A 17,777-nucleotide genomic window follows, 5' to 3' on the forward strand; every position below is an offset into this window, starting at 1 on the left:
CCGGCGGGCTTGCAGCAACCACATGTGATGACCCACATGGGCTGGACTCCGCTTCGTCCACGGTGAAAGCCGATCCGGCGATCCACAGCACTAAGTTGAAGTATTTCCTCAGCGATCAGCACAGATCAGCTCCAGGCATGACGAAGTGGATATCATTCTCTTTTTGAAGGCCAAACAAAGTAGTTTCGCTTTCACAATGAAACACTCAGCGTCTCGACGTGGCGGCAGCAACAATACTACAGCGAGAATAAAACTTACGCCTTCTTTCTATGCGTGAACATTTGGGCGGTGTTATGCAAATCTTCCCACATCGTGACGTAGGTATGTGGGGTCGTGTTAGAACGAGCCGTTTTAGGTAGGCGTGGTTGACTGTTAACTTTTATAAAGAATATCTCTTTGGATTTGAGACTTTAGTCTTTGCAACTTTACAGATCTTCTTTATGCACCAAGAGCTTGTAACACTTCAAAGAGAAAGGAAAAATTTAAATCGTATCATATGACCCCTTTAAATGTTTTCCCGATCTCAGATGCCTGTCTGTGTGACGTCACACAGACAGGCCCCTCCCACGATAGTTTGATTGACAGAAGCGTTTCTGCAAAGTCTGGACTGGTGTCTTACCTTAGATCCGCCCTGAGTGAGCTGTCATAGGTCCGCCATTGTTTCACCGCTGGAGCAGAGGTAGACAAGAATGACACCTAAGCGATTGATGTGTTCTGGTGTTGGATGTAATAATGAACACAGGAGTCCTCATTTACTCCCGACATCTGAGCCGTTGAACTGCACCCATAAATGCGTCTATGTTCGCGTGAATCATTCATGATCCAGCCTCATCTACAGAAGAAGTGAGAATAATGTTTTGTAATGAATCTTTGCAAATCGCATTTCCTAATAATGTGCTAATTAGCAAGTTTCACGATGAATGTGGCTAAAGTAAACAGTCTCTCTGAGAGCAGCTTGGAAGAGAGGGGCGGGGTCATTAATATTTAAAGGAAAATGCTACAAAAACAGCTTGATCTGAAAAGAGCTGTTTTTGACAGGGTAAAAAATGTTTTTACACTACCATTGAGAAATTTTAACCAAACTACGTAACAGACTTTTCATTAAGACCCTAAAGAATCATATCAACTTGTGGAAAATTGGCATCCTATGACCCCTTTAAGTTTTATTAATTTTGTTATGTGCTTGTCATTTTATTGGTTTTTATTTTTTTATTTAATTTCTATTTAGATTTACTTTATATTTGTTTTAGTTTTAGTTTTAAAGCTTCACTTTATTTTATTTTAGCTTTAACGTTTCAAATTTTCATTTAAGTTTTTTAAAAATCTTATATTTATATTTAATTTGATTTCAGCTTCATTTCAACTGACAAAAAAACTGGGGGGGGGGTATTTTTATTTTCAGTTATTTTTGGTAACATTTTATTATACATTAGATTTCACAATGTACTCTCATGGTCACATGGAGGGCAATAATGCTGTACTTCAGGACCTTCGGGAATCTGAAAACTGTTTGGCAACTGCTTTGGAAATATGCATGACTTTATTAATATCAAGCTAAATTTCTCAGTACGCAATGCACACAGCCTTAAAAATTACATAATGCATCAAAAGCTATTACCCCTCTGGACTTCCCGACGATGATTTTGACTTCAAAGGTCTAGTCAGAAACTCCTAATGAAGACATTAACGTGCACAGAGGACGGCACCCTCTCTTTTCTATCTTCTCATACAATTACATCACATACACTTAATCTTACAAACATTCTGGTTTGATTTCTCTTTGTGATGCCAAGTCTTACATCCTGAGAGATTCTTTACCCTGACCAACCCCTTTCATTAGTTTTTCCCTTTACTCTTCATCATTATCAAACACAGCACAGAGTGTCAAGAGGGCACGCAGATAGTAAATGGTGGTTAACAGCACTGCTGATGTTGTATTAAAGCTAATGTCCTCAGGGCACCACACTCTGTTGTTCAAGGTTTAGAAAAGAGAGCTGGTGAAAAGGATAATACTTCCTTTAACAACATAAAAGAGTAAGACTAATCTGAGCCTAAAAAGCACAGTAATATCACAAATGATCTTGAGCAAGCTTGGTTCAACCAATGTAAACTGCATGCAAATAAACATCGGAATTACCCAGACATGCCATCAGAACAGTGTGTTTGCTTACTCTGGTTCTAAGCGTACTTATTCGAATTAACACACTGAAGGGTATGCTCTTGGCTTTCATGCAACATTCATTTAAAACACTGTTTACCGCTACAAGGGATTGCCAGGGTGATTTCAGAATGTGTAACACACGTTCCCCCTAAAAGAACGGCTGTCCACATCTCTCAACACCCTGCTCATGTTAAATGAAATGTGACTAATGAGTAATGGAACAAACAGGAAAGAAGGAAAGCAGCATCTAACGTTCATTAATTGCATCAATGTCCTTCCTGTGCTGTCACCCACAGCTTACACGGAAAAATAGGTAATTCAGGCTGAACCACATCTCAGTGGTCAATATAGGGTCACTGCATATAGAGCGAATTTAAATAGGTCTCTATTGCAGTTCTACAAAGTGACTCAAACACAGACACAGCATGTTTTTCTGCACATATTGTATGTGTAGTTTGGGCTAATAAATTTGTGTTCTCGTTTGAAAGTAAAATGGCATTCTTATGTAGAGGAAAACGTATTTCAAACAAGAAGAAAAAAATATATATATACTGTATATATATTAATTTTAAAAATCTGTAAGATTTGTAATGTTTCTTATGCTCACCAATAATGTATTTATCTGATCAAAAATACAGAAAAAAACTGTAATATTATAACAATTTTGAAATAACTTTGTGATGGCAAAACTGAATCTTCAGCAGTCATTACTCCAGTCTTCAGTGTCATATGATCTGTCAGAAATCATTCTAATATATGCTGATTTAGTGCTCAAGAAACATTTCTAATCATTATCAATGTTGAAAACAGTTGTTCTGCTTAATATTTGTGTGGAAACTGTGATACATTTTTTTTGTGTACTTAATTGAATAGAAAGTTTAAAAGAACAGCATTTGTTTGAAATAGAAGTATTTTGTAACATTATAAATGTCTTTACTGTCACTTTGATAAATTTATTGCATCCTTAAAAAATCCTACTGACACCAAACTTTTGAACTGAAGGGTATATACAGTATATGAAATACTCATATATTCATACACAATACTGATGTAATCACATACAGAGTCTTTTTTAATGTTCTTCAACTGTTCTTCTTTATTCCAGAGCAGTACCATCTAAACAATGCTGGCTTCTCTCTTGGTACACCAGCCCACTCTCATCCTGAAAGCAATCTCAGTATACCAGGCCTGGCGTTGAATAAGTACAACTCTCTGAAAGCAGTTGGTAAGAACCATGACATGTTACTATGCTCACAAGCACACTTCACTCACAGATGTTGAATTATTTCATGCTCTGCTGGATGCCATAAATAACAGTCCCCAAATTTGACTGACAGAATCAGGGAAGTCCTCTGGTGTGGTGAGGACCACAGTTGGGGCACTACAAGGTTACTCTGTTTCACCCCCGGTACTCAATTTAACATCCCAGTTCTGGTGACTACACAATCACTTGACAGATATTCAAGTGTTTTGTCAGATTTACACACATAATCCTCACAACGCAAAAGATGTTGCATATTATTTTCTGCATCACTGAATTTTTAGCCTCATCAGACCTTTAAAATGACAAAAGAAGTGTAAAGAGTGGAATTCAGTTTTATTTGCAGTCTAAGCTTCATTTTTACATCTACATTCAGATTAATGCTTTTATTATTCAAGATGCATGATATTTATCTTTTGTTTAGAAGTTAATTAGTGGCCAGCTGTACAAAAAAAACCATTGAAATGACATATTCCGGTAAAACACAACATCTGCAGTTTACACATGCAACAGCTAAGCTTTTAAAAACTTCCAGTAATTTGCCAAAAATGCCCTTTAAATAGACCCTTAATCCGTAGACTAATTTCTTCATCCATTCTCATGGAGAAAATCTCTTTTCTTTCAAGTTCCTCTCATCTGATTCATTTTTCCCACATTGATAACCAAAAATGGTCTACTGCAAAATGAACTACATGGTGAGGAGTAAAGGGCTGTTCACACCAATTACAATAACTATAAAGATAACTATAACTATGTTTTAATGATTTTTCTAATTCTATGAGAACAGAGAAATCCAGACCACAACTATAACGGTAACGACACAGAGGAACAATACTGATGGAATGACTTTGAGAGTTTTTTTTCCCTAGCTGATAAATTATAAAAACATTAGGCCAATCAAAAATCCATCAGACTTTAGCTCAAGCATTTAAGACATAACTGCAGCATACCCTTATAATAAACAGAACTTTATCATCTGTTGTTGTGGACGCTAACACAGCTTATCATTATAGTTGTTTATGGTGTAAATGGGATTTAACTAAAAACTTTTTTTTTTACTTGTGTGCTTAAACCTTATTTATCTTATGGCACTTGTTCACACATATTAATACATATTGTGTTGCAGCAGTGTTATAATGCTTCAGCCAGCAATTTAGTGGAGCTGATCTGCTGCATTTTAACAATGGGTGTAATTCACACATGACTTCTAAATGTGAAAATAGGCTTTATGTGTGAAAGCGCCTAGTTTCTGTTCTAGTTTTCTCAAGTTTAATAAACAAATAATAAACAGATCTTATTGCATTTTGCCAAAGAATGACTCATTTTAAAAAGAGAGCTGTGGGCTTGAGAGGTGATTCTTGTAGTCCATTAACTTTCAGGCAAGAGCATTAGCCTGCCCTACATTCTGGGAACATGTTAAGCCAATAGTGTTTAGACCACAATGATTCAGTGACATAATGACACATACATAATGCATACACATTATTAGCTACTTACACATATGAACACGTCTGTATCTGACTGTTACCAAACAAAGATTCAATGCCAGGATGGTCTGCAATCAGCATACCGTGATGAGGATGATGATGATGACGATGATGCATAATGACAATACAGCCTTTGGAGTAAGCTCAAGGATTTTCAGATGTCATCTACTTGAATCACCTTGTGGCAAAAAGAAAGTAATAATAATAAAAATAACTTAGAGACTATGGTACTTGAAAGAACGCCATCTGACATCAGTTTATAAATTTGATACTGGATTTGATGAGGTTAACATCAGAAGAGCATCCACAGGAACTGTACTCAATCCCTTTTTTTGTGATTCAGGCAAGTAGGACCATATACAGTATGTCACTTTATACATGTACACACCTTCGAAAACTTCATGATTTACTGCAATGCAAGAACAAACAGAACAAGTGTAGCTGGCAGACATTAATGCGACGAGACAGAGCTCGCAGGTAAATACCGTGAGAAGAAAGCTAACTCGTGTCCGAGGCATGACCTTTAAACATTTCAGTCTACAAAGTCAAAGTGTTTAATAAAATAGACAAGCTCTCACAGGACATCTCAACAGGAATACAGACACTGCTGTTTCATGTGCTTCATCAAAACTTGACTGAAAGTTGATACACTCAACTCATGGTAGCACTGGACGAATTTCCAATGATGCACATTATTTTATTTGTTCTTTGATAAGACTTTTTTTAAAAATCAAAGATTGCCTTTATGTAGATTATGTGTACATTTACATTTAGTCATTTAGCAGACGCTTTTATCCAAAGGACAATAGAAGCAATCAAAACTAACAAAAGAGCAACAATATGTAAGTGCAAAATGACAAGTCTTGGTTAGCCTAGTGTACATGCCCTTTAAAAGTCTTTCAGTTGGACTACCAAAAATAAATTGTTTTTAAAATGCCATCTAAACATCTGGGATAGAATGAATGAATCATACCAGTCTGTTTTTGTGAAGTCGGACCTAGACAATGCGATCTTCGTTCAACATGTATAGATGTTAAACGTATTACAATTGGCTTCACCATTCTGCACATGCTCCAAAAGACAGTGGTGCCACACAACATGCATTTAATCCTTCAAATATGTAATGTAGACAGACAGACATGGAGCCCATAATACATGGTGATGGAAAAATTATATTTTAATGCTTTTACTTTTGTTCACAAAATGTTCATATTCCCCCAAGAAACATTGCATTCATTCTCAGAATTGTTGCGTTCCCCTAACAAACTCTTCATTCACTCACAAAACTTTCATGTTCCCCCAAGAAATTTAGCATCACACGCAAAACGTTTGCGTTCTCCCAAGAAACTTTGCATTCGTTTGCAAAACTTTCGCATTCCCCAACAAACTTTGTGTTCACTTGTTTAACTTTTGGGTTCTGTCGAGATACTTTGCAGAATAAGAATGCCAAAAGTATTATATGAATGCAAATTTTCTCTCACAAAACACATTGGAATATAAATTTTCCTCCCATCTCATACTCTTTTACATGCTAAGTAGCCACATAAAGACAGAAGCTTCACTATAAATGTGCCTGCTGCAGCTCAGTTATAATTGTACAATGTAAATGTTTGTCCCTCTTGAACATTTTCCATTTCTTCTCCCTTACAGCCGATACTGCAAGCAGGGGCTACTACAAAAGTTATCCACTAATGGATTTCTCTCATCATTATTCCCCTCCTGCACCTTTCCAACCGATACAGATGCACCCGAAAGACAAGTCCTATCTCCACCAGGTCCTCCCTTCCCATGACATCCATTCCCCCCTTTCAATCTCAATCCCAACCAACCAGCTGGAGAGGACCCGCATCCCAAAAACCATCACCCACCCTCAGCTTTCCAGCTCAGCCTTCAAAGCTTGGGATTCTGGACAAAGACATGTCCACCGGCAGACCTCGCATCCAGGGCACTCCGCACACCACCAGACCAACAGCAGCAGGAGACAGTACAGCATAGAAACACTACCGGAGTTCCTCTCCCAGCCCACAGGCTATGGGGGACAACCACTCTATCAGCCAAATCCCAAACTTAAGGCCTACCAGACCAACAGCAAGACGGAGGTCACTGTCTGAGGAAAGAGGAAAGAAAGAGCAATGCTGACTGTTAACAGACTGCATGCACAAAGACAAATATGAGGACTATGTAGTCATCCCTACTTTCAATGCTAAACCCCTCTTGTCTAAATGTATATAGTTTCTTATGTGTCCCACTTTTCAGTTCATCTCTGGCCTCTGTGCCACTGACAACGAGGTGAGTGTTCACATAGGAACACAAGAATGGAGCCCGAGGCCACATTAACTCAACGAGGACAATGCTATCATCACGTCAGCCTAAATCTAAGTCATTAAGGGACATTATCCTGGCCATCTTTATGTAAACACAACCTCAGGATCAATTATGTGAAAAAAGAAGAGGCACAGAGCAACACCCAGACACCTGGTGTCACACTAGGATTTAGTTATAAGCTTTGCTGAGTGTGTTGAGGATTTTGTGCTCATGAAGATTGTGTTTTGGAGTTTGAGCAAATTTCACGATCTTCCTCTCCGGCTTAGCAGTCTCATTGTGAGAAAGTCACTCATTAAATCACTCATTTGTTTTAGGCGAATGAGGTTGAGAAAAACCATAAGGCATACCAATCCCGTACCTGTGGGTTCCAATCACCTTTGTATGTATGAAAGAATCAAGTTGTGCTATGAGTAAAAATGACACAAACTTGACAACAAATCTGATAAAGCACCATGAAACATGTTTATATTGAAAAAGACCTCAAAGCTGAAAACTGTCTAGATGCATTTTCCTTCTTTTCTATTTATCTATATGTTTAGATCTATTTTTGGCATGTTTGCTTTTCTTGGGACAGGACTTAACAGGTAGCAAAGTGGGAGTGAACGAAGGTTGGGACTGAGAAAGGTCCACAAGACAGGACTCAAACTCTTGTCACCCAACTGGAATTGCACAACATGTCAGAACGCTGTCCTGGATGAATTTGCTGTGGAAACATAAGGGAGAAAGTCTTGTTTTTATGAGTCTTCGTTAGTTTTTACATTCAAATCATTCCAATCATGGAGTGAAGACATCATCAAACATCTAACTTCCTCTTATCTTCCTGTTTTTATCTCGTTTGCTTAAAAGAGTCTGATCTTCACTATCTCCTTCGTTACTCAAGACCGCCTGACAAAAAGTGTCCAGTCCTCACTGTCATGCTGAGTAGCTCACTTTACAGATTGTTAACCAAGGCGCATTGCCTCATTGTGTGAGGCTGAAAAATGATGCCAGCAGCTCTGAGCAATAATCTGGAACTGGGAAAGAAGCACATAATTCGTGTAAAACAAGCTATGCAATGGCAAAAATATCAGCTCTAGTGAATTAACCATCCTTGAAATCAAGATCTCACAAGCACTAGCTGCATATACGCAAACCTTGCACTGTTTACCTTCTACTTGTCTGCCCTTCCTTTTACTTGGACCAGTTACCAGAATTTTTTCCTCAGAAACCATAAATACAAAAACTACTTCAATGCCATATAGCAGGTCTAATGGGAATCCAAGCTAATTGTGTCGGTTAGTCATTTGCAGTAGAACCTGGAGATTCAAATTCCAATTCTGGTACGACTAAAATCCTCAGCTAGCGGGATAGGGAAATGTAAAACTCATAGTGATTACAGAACTCTTTTAGCAAAGGAGGGGGAATGACTGTTACTCCATGCATATACTGTCACTTGTTAAACTGTTGTATAAAAGTAATATCACACTCGCTGTCTGAATATCAGCACAGCTGTCATTCAGACCAACAGCACTCTTGCTAGTGTGATATTCCTTAAAAGGTTGTAGCATTAAAAATATATGTACTTATAAGTGCTTCCTGTCTGTTCATGTACTGGGTCCTGTTTTGCTTTTATTTAACCCAGATATTCCTGTCAACTGGGCACTTCTGCTTTTTCTGTTGTCAAATTAATATTAAGTATATTAAATATATTTCTGTATTCATGTACATTTATTGTATTATTTAATTATATGAGAATTGTATTTAAGAACTACACAGAGGCTTTGTTAAGCAGTGTTTAAATATATCTGAAATTGGAGTGTTTGTATAGTAAGCTACTTGTTACGTTGGTAATGCCTGCAGTAGGCTATCGTCTAAAAACTGTGTTAGGTTAATTAACTAGTCATAGAAGGGCTTTTAACAACGATTGGAGAAACAAAACAAGAAAGGCTACCAAAATTTTATTTTGAAAGGAAATGTACGGTTTTATATTCACATTAAATAGGCCTATGAGTAAACAGAACCACCAATAAACCCAAAAAAGTAATGCTTGAAATTGTGAATCAGTTTTCAAATGTGGATTTGTACCTCAAACAATGTCTCTTTACAAAATAAAACATTTCAGACGCAGTAATGCTTTTGGCAGTTACAGCCTACGTTATAATTCCACATAGTGTGACAGTGACTCTTTCACGAGCTCCCTTAAACCATCACCACTCACCAGGCACGACAGGCAGGTAAAATTCAAGATGTCAGTCACGGCTGTCGAGGCAGAAAGCAGCAGCATATCTGCTATATTTTAAACTCACACAACAACACTGAGCCTCCGCTCGTCATATGATAATCTGGGCTGTAGATCTCTTGCGCTCTCTTTTGGTCACCGATGATACCGCAGAGTACAGTAGACAGTAGCACAATAAAACTTCACATAATACTTTCTATACATTAAAATGTATGCCATTAATTTAAAATATACTTGAGTGCATCCATGTTCCTTTAAGGGATAGCCCCCCCTATAATTCTGTCATCATTTCATCACCTTGTTATGAAAGGTTACATTAACCTCATGTTAATGTAAATCTGTAAAAGTTTCTTTATTCCATGGAGCACATTTATGACCATCTTAATCCCCACTTCATTTAATTGTATGAAAGTGGATGGTGACCGAGACTGTTAGTCGTCAATATCTCCTTTAGAAAATCATATTGATTAACGGTGAGTAAATGATGACAGAATTTCAAATTTGGGGCAAAATATCCCTTTAACACTAATTCAGTCGTATTAATATCTATCTCCAGCCTTTAGCCTCCTAACAACAGAAATCTCAGTTCTCCACACAGCAGCCCTTTGGGTTGAGTTATGCTTTAGTGATTTTTAATTGTCTAATTAAGCAACTGAACTGATATTTAACATGAACACTGCCTATCTCATAAAAATGTGTTTTAGCTGCAAGATGAAAATTATTAGAAAATGGCCCAGATTTTCTTTCTGTAACAGTAAAAGAATGGCATTTTCAATGACAATGTCAAGATCAGATAGAAAATAATACATATAATCACTTCAGATAAAAGCAACTGCTAAATGCCCAATTATGAATGTAAAATTAATTATAACATGCATTTAAAGTTGCTTTTCCCCCCCAGATAGCACTATACATGTATATTTAAAGCCTTGTTTGCTTATTTGGTACCTACTGAATCTTGACAACAGGGGCATACACTAATGAATTAGATAATTTTTAGGTTTTTATTATTTAATACAATTTTGAAAACATCTAAACACTATTTTATTTTAATATTATACAGACTAGCCTCAACAGGAGTAGGGCAATAAAATCCCATTTGCTTCAATTGCAGAATAATAAATGACCATCGTGGATGAATGTACTGTGTATATGTGAGCACAGGTGAAACAACAAAACACACTCCATGCTGCATTTTTTTCTTTTATTTATTTTTCCTTTTTTAAAAAACAAGAAGTTCCAAATACTCTGAAACCTGAACCCCAGCACTGACCTCCACCAGCGAATCGCTACAATCAGAGGGAAAAGAACAAAGGTTTCATCAATACATGATCCTAAAGTACAGCAATGCATAGAGATCTGGTGAACGTCACCAAACCTGGTTCCCTGCAGATCCCATTACATTGGGTGTAGACCAGAGCACCAGTCGGGTCGGCTTAAGTGCAATGTTCCAAAAACTAACAAGTCAAAAGGGTTCAAAAGCAAGTATGTCTATGACATCTCATATTTTGGTCCCACTTTATATTGAGTGGCCCTAATACCTGTGTACTTACATAGTAACTAGACGTGTATGTAGTATGTAACCACAGTGTAAGTACACATTGGTGCATAGTATCTACAGCTGTAATATTTTTGTAACTACACACATGCTGAATGGTTTGCGTAAGTACAAATGTGTAACAGCAGGACATGTATAACTACATTTTGTAACAACAATATGCATGAGTAATTGGAACAATTTGATCCAGGGGGTGGAGATGGGTAGGTTTAGGGATATGTTAAGTGAGAGGAGTTGGTGCACCACTGTAATACCAGTGTACTTACATGGTAACTCCTCAGGAACTGTCCACTTAATATAAAGTGTAACATTCTGGACACCAACCACAATTTATATGTAAAGCCTAACTTACTGGCCGCTGCTGTGTAACATAAGAGTAATTACATGGTAAATCCATAGGAATTGTTTACTTAATATAAAGTGTAACACTTTCTTTACCAAAAAGTGCTGTTACCAATGTCCTGTTACACATTTGTATTTACACATACCATTCAGTGGGTTGTTACATATGTGTAGTTACACAAACATTACAGCTGTAGATACTATGTACCAATGTGTACTTACACTGTGGTTACATACTATGTACACATCTAGTTACTATGTAAGTACACAGGTATTAGGGCCACTTAATATAAAGTGGGACCGGTTATGAGGTCACAGCTTTATTGAGATGGGTAGAAATAACACTATGTGGTGCCAAAGATAGGTAGCGGAGTGAACAAACTGGTGTGCTTAAAGTGAAAAATTATCCTAACCAGCATAGACAACTTGTCTAATTGCTAAACCAAAATATGGATTCTTTAGTTGAGCTGTCGATGATGTGAGAAGTTGGTGGCGGGGTCCAGATTGGTCTCGCTGTTGGCAAAGGCAATAATGCCATGTGATGTAAAACATTTGGGTATGATGAAGTAAATGAGAGCTTAAAATTCAGTGCTTAAGAGAACCTATCAGACGCAGGAACAGTTTAAATACCATTTGGTATTGGAATATGAAGAAAAAAATGAAGCTTTTCAACATAAGAAACAGCATCTGCGTCTGGAGTGTTTTGTGTACAGTCTATACACAGTAGGGTTGAAGGTGCTAAATTGCATTTCGTCAAGCAATTAAGACCAAAAGCTACAAACATGAGTCCCAGTGGAGCTGCAGATCTGAACTGTCCAAAAAGTCTGCAGAAAATACACTGGGTGGGGTGTGCGAGCTCAGAGGGGCAAGAACCATACCCCCACTGTTAGAATTACTGCCCCCTCCTACCACGGGTATGTCCAGCCAATCCATACCATCCAAGGTGGGGTCTTCAAAGTCCAAGCTGGCAGGGTGGGGCGAGAAGCTCAGGTCACTGGTGTCCATTGGAGATGGGGGACGGTCCAGAATACTGGAAGTGCTCAGCATTTGATTGTGGAGGTCATCGATTAATGTCAAAGGTCCATCCGGCTCCGCACCGAGAAGAGGAGCACCGGTGGTGCTCTCCAGGAAGTCCTCCAGACGGCCTGTTCCAGAGCAAGGCCTGTTCTGGGTGTCCAGGAGCTGCAGGGAAGGGGCGGGGACAGGGGCGGGGTGATGTGTGGGTGGCAAGAAGTGGTGCGGAGAAGGATGTGGGGATGGAGTGGGTGGGCTGGAGGGGAGGTCTGACAGGGAGGGGTCTTGACTGGCTTTAAATCCAGATGAAATTTCTAAGATATGGAAAGACGAGAGATTTATTATTATTTTAAAAATATATTCCCACCCTACTGTTCAAAAGTTTGTGGTGGGTGAGATTTTTTTAATGTTTTTGAAAGTCTCTTATGCTTATAAAGTCTGCATTTATTTGATCAAAATACAGTAAAACTATAACATCATTACTTTTTAAAATAACCGTTTTCTGTTTTAATATATTTTAAAATGTAATGTATTCCTGAGATGGCAAAGCTGAATTTTCAGCAGTCATTACTCCAGTCTTCAGTGTCATGTGATCCTTCATAAATCATTCTATTATGCTGATTTGGTGCTCAAAAAACATTTCTTATTCATTTCTTATATTGTTAATGTTGAACACAGTTGTGCTGCTTAATATTTTTGTGGAAACCATGATGCATTTTTTCCTGGATTCTTTGATACATAGAAAATCCAAAAGAACAAAATTTATTTGAAATAGAAATCTTTTAAATATTACAAATGTCTTTACTGTCACTTTTGATCAATTTGCTGAATAAAATGATACATTTCTAAAGTAAAAGGAGCTCTTTTACCTCCACTCTTGATCAGGATTTCAAACAGATCATCTATTTGCTGGTTGTTTGAGACATTATCCTGTAAACAGACAATACCACCAATGTTACAAGAAAAAAAACTGTTTAAACAGGAAAAAGCTGAAAGAATGACAGAGAAAGAAAGAAAGAAAGAATGAGAGTAAAGGCCATCCTTTGAAACGCTGAGGAGGGTGAGGGTTCGGCTTTGGGGAGGAAGGGGTAAATAAAGTGTGTCGATCAAAAGATGGGCAAATGTCCTCCTAAAATTGATGGAGATGATGGGTAGAGGAAGATGAAAAAAGAAATACTAGCTTTAGCTCAAAACAAAGCAAGAAGGAGAAAAAGGCAAAAGGAAAACAGGTAACAAAAAATAAGGGCATGTGTGTTAATGCATGTGCAATACCTTAAACGAAGGGGGTGAGGAGGGTTTGCTCAGTGGGTTCGATTCCTCACAGAAGAAGGGCTCAAAACTGGGTGGTGCAGACACTGGCTGCCTGGACTCTTTAACAATTGCAGTTTCCAAGTGGAGCCCTACTTTCTGAACCTGAAAAATGGGAGATTTCAAAATGGATCAGCTGATATGAAAAGTCCTATAGACATATTGCACATGAGCAAACACTTTAAAAAATAAGTTTTGTAGATGTCAAATAGACGTCTCCGTAATGTACGTGTGCTATCAGGGTGTAAATCAAGCAATTCTAATTCAAATCTATGTGATGTTCACTCTCATAGATTGAAAATAATGCGTGCTTATTGTCTTTCAACATAAACTATTCATACATATCTGCTATACATCTCGGTGTTTCATGTACCTTTGAACACTTCAGAGTCAACAGAGAGCTCTCTATTTACTGCTATTTTTCAGAACTAACATGTTTGAAAAAAGCACATGTTATATACACATACTTTGGTGATGGGCTCTCTGACAGCTTGTGATTGGTTGGCAGAACTAGCCATACTAGTAGATGACTGGCTAGGAAGCTTGGTAGGGGTCGACTGCAATCTCTGAAACACAACAAACCAACAATTATGACTCAATTTTTCTTCAGCACCAAATCAGCATATTAGAATGATTTCTGAAGGTTCATGTGACACTGAAGACTGGAGTAATGACTGCTGAAGATTCAGCTTTGCCATAAAAGGATGCTTACGATGCTCCAAGTTCAACGCAAAGGGAGATATTTTCTTTTAAAGAAATCGCTGTTGAAGGACTACAAAAAAACCCAGAGCTTCTTCCCGGGTTTGTGACATTACTAACCCCGGGAACATGCAACTACCCGTAACGGTAAGTGGACGTGACGTTTCTGGACAACGTGAACTAGGCGGTTAGCGAATCACAAACACACTGGGCCAGCTAACCAATCTGAGCCCGACTGCGTATTTCTGAGGGAGGTTCTTCACAGAACCAGGAACTCAACAGACCGTTTTGACGAGAACAGAAACAGCAGTGTAGAATAAAGGTAAAATATGTGGAAAAACATTTTAAACTGCACCCAATAAACACAATGTAGCCACTGAAAAAAAATCTAACCACCCCTTTGAAATGAATACAAGTAATTTTAAATTAAAATAATATTTCACAAACTTCTTTCAAAACATAAAAAAAATGACCTAACCCAAACTTGAACAGTACTGTATATAAAATTAAATTACAATTTTAAGAGATAAACTGTTGTTTAGTCACCTGTAGAGTAATCCGTCCATTGGATTTGCTTTGAGGAGACTTTCCAGTCAGGCTGTCCACACTATTACTGGTGAGTGCAATCAGATAACGGTTGCCATTACTGTCAGTGACCAACGTGGGAGTGGGGTGAGCTTTCAGGAGATCCAGTGGGAAAGACGTAGTAATTTGAGTACCAGACTGCTGGTTGACGAACACCTGTGAAACCTATAAAAAAAAAAAAGTGAAAGTGCATGAAACAAAAGGCATACAATACAATTCAAACAAATATCTGAGCTATCAGGAGAGCTGGAAGTGTTGCTGACCTGCGGTGTCTGTACCTGCTGCTGTGGCTGATTTTGTGGCTTTGGCTGCTGCTTCTGATTGCTTTGTAGCTGCTTTTGCTGCCTCTGCTGGATGATGAGCTGCTGCAGCTTTTGTTGCTGCTGCTGTTGCAGTAACTGCGTCTTCTGTTGCTGCTGTTGTAGTAACTGTACCTTCTGCTGCTGCAGTAACTGAGCCTTCTGCTGTTGCTGCAGTAGCTGCGTCTTATGCTGCTGCAACTGCAACACCTGTGTTTTTCCTTGCTCTAGCTGCAGTTTCAGTGGTTCCATTTGCTGCTGCTGTTTTTGCTGTTGCAATAACTGTGTCTTCTGTTGCTGTACGTTTGGTAGGTCCACCAGCATTTGCTGCTGCTGCAGCCGGTGAATCTGCTGCAGTTTAAGTAGAGTCTGCTGCGAACACTGCGTCTGGATCTTTTTCTGGAGCTGGACTTGCTTCTGCAGGTCCTCTGTTGTGTCCATTTCATCCTTAATCTCTTCCTTTACCTTCACTTCCACTCCGTTAGACAGCAACGGCATTTCAGCGTTACCCGTGTTGTCCGTTACGTCTGCGGCTGCTCCGCGCTTACCCTGCTCCAGCTTAGAGCGCAGGGTCTCCACCAGCCTCTGCTTCTGCCTAAGCATGCGTGTCAACTCCTCGATCTGCTTGTCCTTCTCTTGAAGCATTTGGTCTTTGTCCAGAGGAGACACAGCAGATCCTGATGCTGCCACGGGACCTGGATCCTGAGACTGTGCAGCTGGCAGCGGACCTGGGTGAGAAAGGCTGCAGGAGGCCTGCATCTGCTCATGAGACTCCTCTTTAATTGGGGATGGGTGGTCTGGAGAGGGGTGCAGGCTGAGCTGGGTGAGAGGCGAGGTAACCTGTTAATGGAGAAACACAAGTTCTTAAAAGAACGTAAACACTAAACTAAAATATAAAAGAAATAATGATAGCTTTAAGCATCACAACATATGACAAATTAATTTTGAGATCTGCTAAATACTACTAAAGATTACCATTAGCATGTTTTAAATTATTAGTGTTTTTAAAGTCACAATGAAACTGAAGTAGCTAAAGATTTTTCTTCCGTATTGTGGCGTACATCCAAGTCTAACAGCTTATTGAAAAGAAAAAATTTAGGGCATCCCTAATTTTCTTTTCACTATTTCATCACAGACCTACCATTTCTCCGAACACATCCCCATTGCAGCTGGCCTCATCGGGACTCAATCCAGCCAGAGAGCGGTCAGAGGGGGTAGGAGATGCAGGAGGAGAGGAGCTAGTGCTGCCGAAGCGCATGATTTGAGGTGGAGTTGTGCTGTAGAACCTAGTGGTAGCCGCCACTCTCGGGGCTTGATGTGGGGCGGCACCAGATGACTGAACTGACACCTGTGGTAACTGAGCAGGGACAGTTTTCCTAGCTGCAGCCCCTGCGGCTGATGAAGCACTGTTCTGCTCCTGGTAGTTCTTCAGTCGTTCGATGAGATCGTTCTTAGTGCCCGATACTGTCAAACTCCTCAATTTGAGCTCATGTTTAAGTTCAGCAACCTGAGAGATGAGAGATGAAGAAAAATCAGTTTCACATTATCCACCATAGAGTGAAATAATTGAGATCTGGAAGTAACAATATGCAGTAACAAGTAACAAGTTGGTTTGGTTCATGGCTTCAATCTAATGAGGATTTTTTTTTTTTTTAATCTCCATACACAAAGTGGGAAAAATAACGGAACAAAAATTGTCAAAATTAGTGGTCAGTGTTATTGCTTTAGTGTAAGTAAATAAATTACAACTGTTACCCACTTTGAATTCATCCAGGTTTGCAGGCAAAGAGCTGGGCTTAGCTCCTCCCACTGTAGGCTGGCTCTGACGATTGGGCCCATTCTGATTGGAGGAGACTGTAGAGCATGTGGAAATAGTCCGGGAAGGCGAGGGGCCTTGATTGGTGGATGTTTGCTGCTGTTCAGCAGGAAGTCTGGATTTGAACAGGTTTATTTTTGATAAATCAGTTAGTTGTATCTACACTTCTCAAGCATGGTGGCTCAAACTAGTTTTGCTTCAGAACTCAGCTTATGTAACCTGTATTTAATATGGGTCATATTTTGTTTAGTTTTGCATAGTTTTGTCTATTTTGTTATCCAAATTATTCATGATTATATGGTTAGTTGCATTTATTATTATTTTTCAATCAAAACAGATACGTGACCCAGTTCTGGGTCACAACCCACACCGGATGAGAACCACTGCTCTAGCAGACATACACTAGCGTTTAAAGGTTCGGGGTCAGTAACCAGGTCTTTTTTTTTATATACTTTTATTCAACGAGGATGCATTCAATTGATCAAAATTGACAGTAAAGTTATTTATAATGTTGAAAGATTTCTATAAAAGTATTACAGTTTCCACAAAAATAATACAAGCACAACTGTTTTCAACATTAACGATGAATACGAAATGTTTCTGAACCAAATCAGCATATTAGTATGATTTCTGAATGATCGTGTGACACTGAAGACTGCAGTAATGGCTGCTGAAAATTCAGCTTTGCATCACTGGAATAAATT

The 17,777-nt window shown here is 38.7% G+C and overlaps 2 protein-coding genes across 6 annotated transcripts in view; one reads left to right on the forward strand and one right to left on the reverse strand.

Moving 5' to 3' along the window:
* Positions 1 to 8,572, forward strand: part of LOC107554029 (protein shisa-9-like) — a 33,514-nt gene extending 24,942 nt beyond the window's left edge. Inside the window, exons 3-4 of the mRNA XM_016236384.1 lie at positions 3,267 to 3,386; positions 6,560 to 8,572. Coding sequence (XP_016091870.1) covers positions 3,267 to 3,386; positions 6,560 to 7,020 — 581 coding nt within the window. The 3' untranslated portion in view covers positions 7,021 to 8,572. The remainder of the gene's footprint in view (positions 1 to 3,266; positions 3,387 to 6,559) is intronic.
* A 3,294-nt stretch (positions 8,573 to 11,866) lies between these two features.
* Positions 11,867 to 17,777, reverse strand: part of LOC107554060 (MKL/myocardin-like protein 1) — a 33,377-nt gene continuing 27,466 nt past the window's right edge. For 3 of the 5 annotated variants that reach the window (XM_016236440.1, XM_016236443.1, XM_016236439.1), the window contains 9 exons: positions 17,017 to 17,188; positions 16,399 to 16,764; positions 15,222 to 16,097; positions 14,920 to 15,123; positions 14,142 to 14,240; positions 13,639 to 13,779; positions 13,409 to 13,495; positions 13,236 to 13,296; positions 11,867 to 12,680 (listed from right to left, as the gene is read on the reverse strand). In XM_016236440.1, the coding sequence (XP_016091926.1) occupies positions 12,127 to 12,680; positions 13,236 to 13,296; positions 13,409 to 13,495; positions 13,639 to 13,779; positions 14,142 to 14,240; positions 14,920 to 15,123; positions 15,222 to 16,097; positions 16,399 to 16,764; positions 17,017 to 17,188 (2,560 nt within the window). In that variant the 3' untranslated portion in view covers positions 11,867 to 12,126. The remainder of the gene's footprint in view (positions 12,681 to 13,235; positions 13,297 to 13,408; positions 13,496 to 13,638; positions 13,780 to 14,141; positions 14,241 to 14,919; positions 15,124 to 15,221; positions 16,098 to 16,398; positions 16,765 to 17,016; positions 17,189 to 17,777) is intronic. The other 2 variants (XM_016236441.1, XM_016236442.1) reach the window with 2 other exon arrangements.

The sequence above is a fragment of the Sinocyclocheilus grahami genome, unplaced genomic scaffold, assembly GCF_001515645.1.
Source record: "Sinocyclocheilus grahami isolate Dianchi unplaced genomic scaffold, SAMN03320097.WGS_v1.1 scaffold490.1, whole genome shotgun sequence".
Classification (NCBI taxonomy): Eukaryota; Metazoa; Chordata; class Actinopteri; order Cypriniformes; family Cyprinidae; genus Sinocyclocheilus; species Sinocyclocheilus grahami.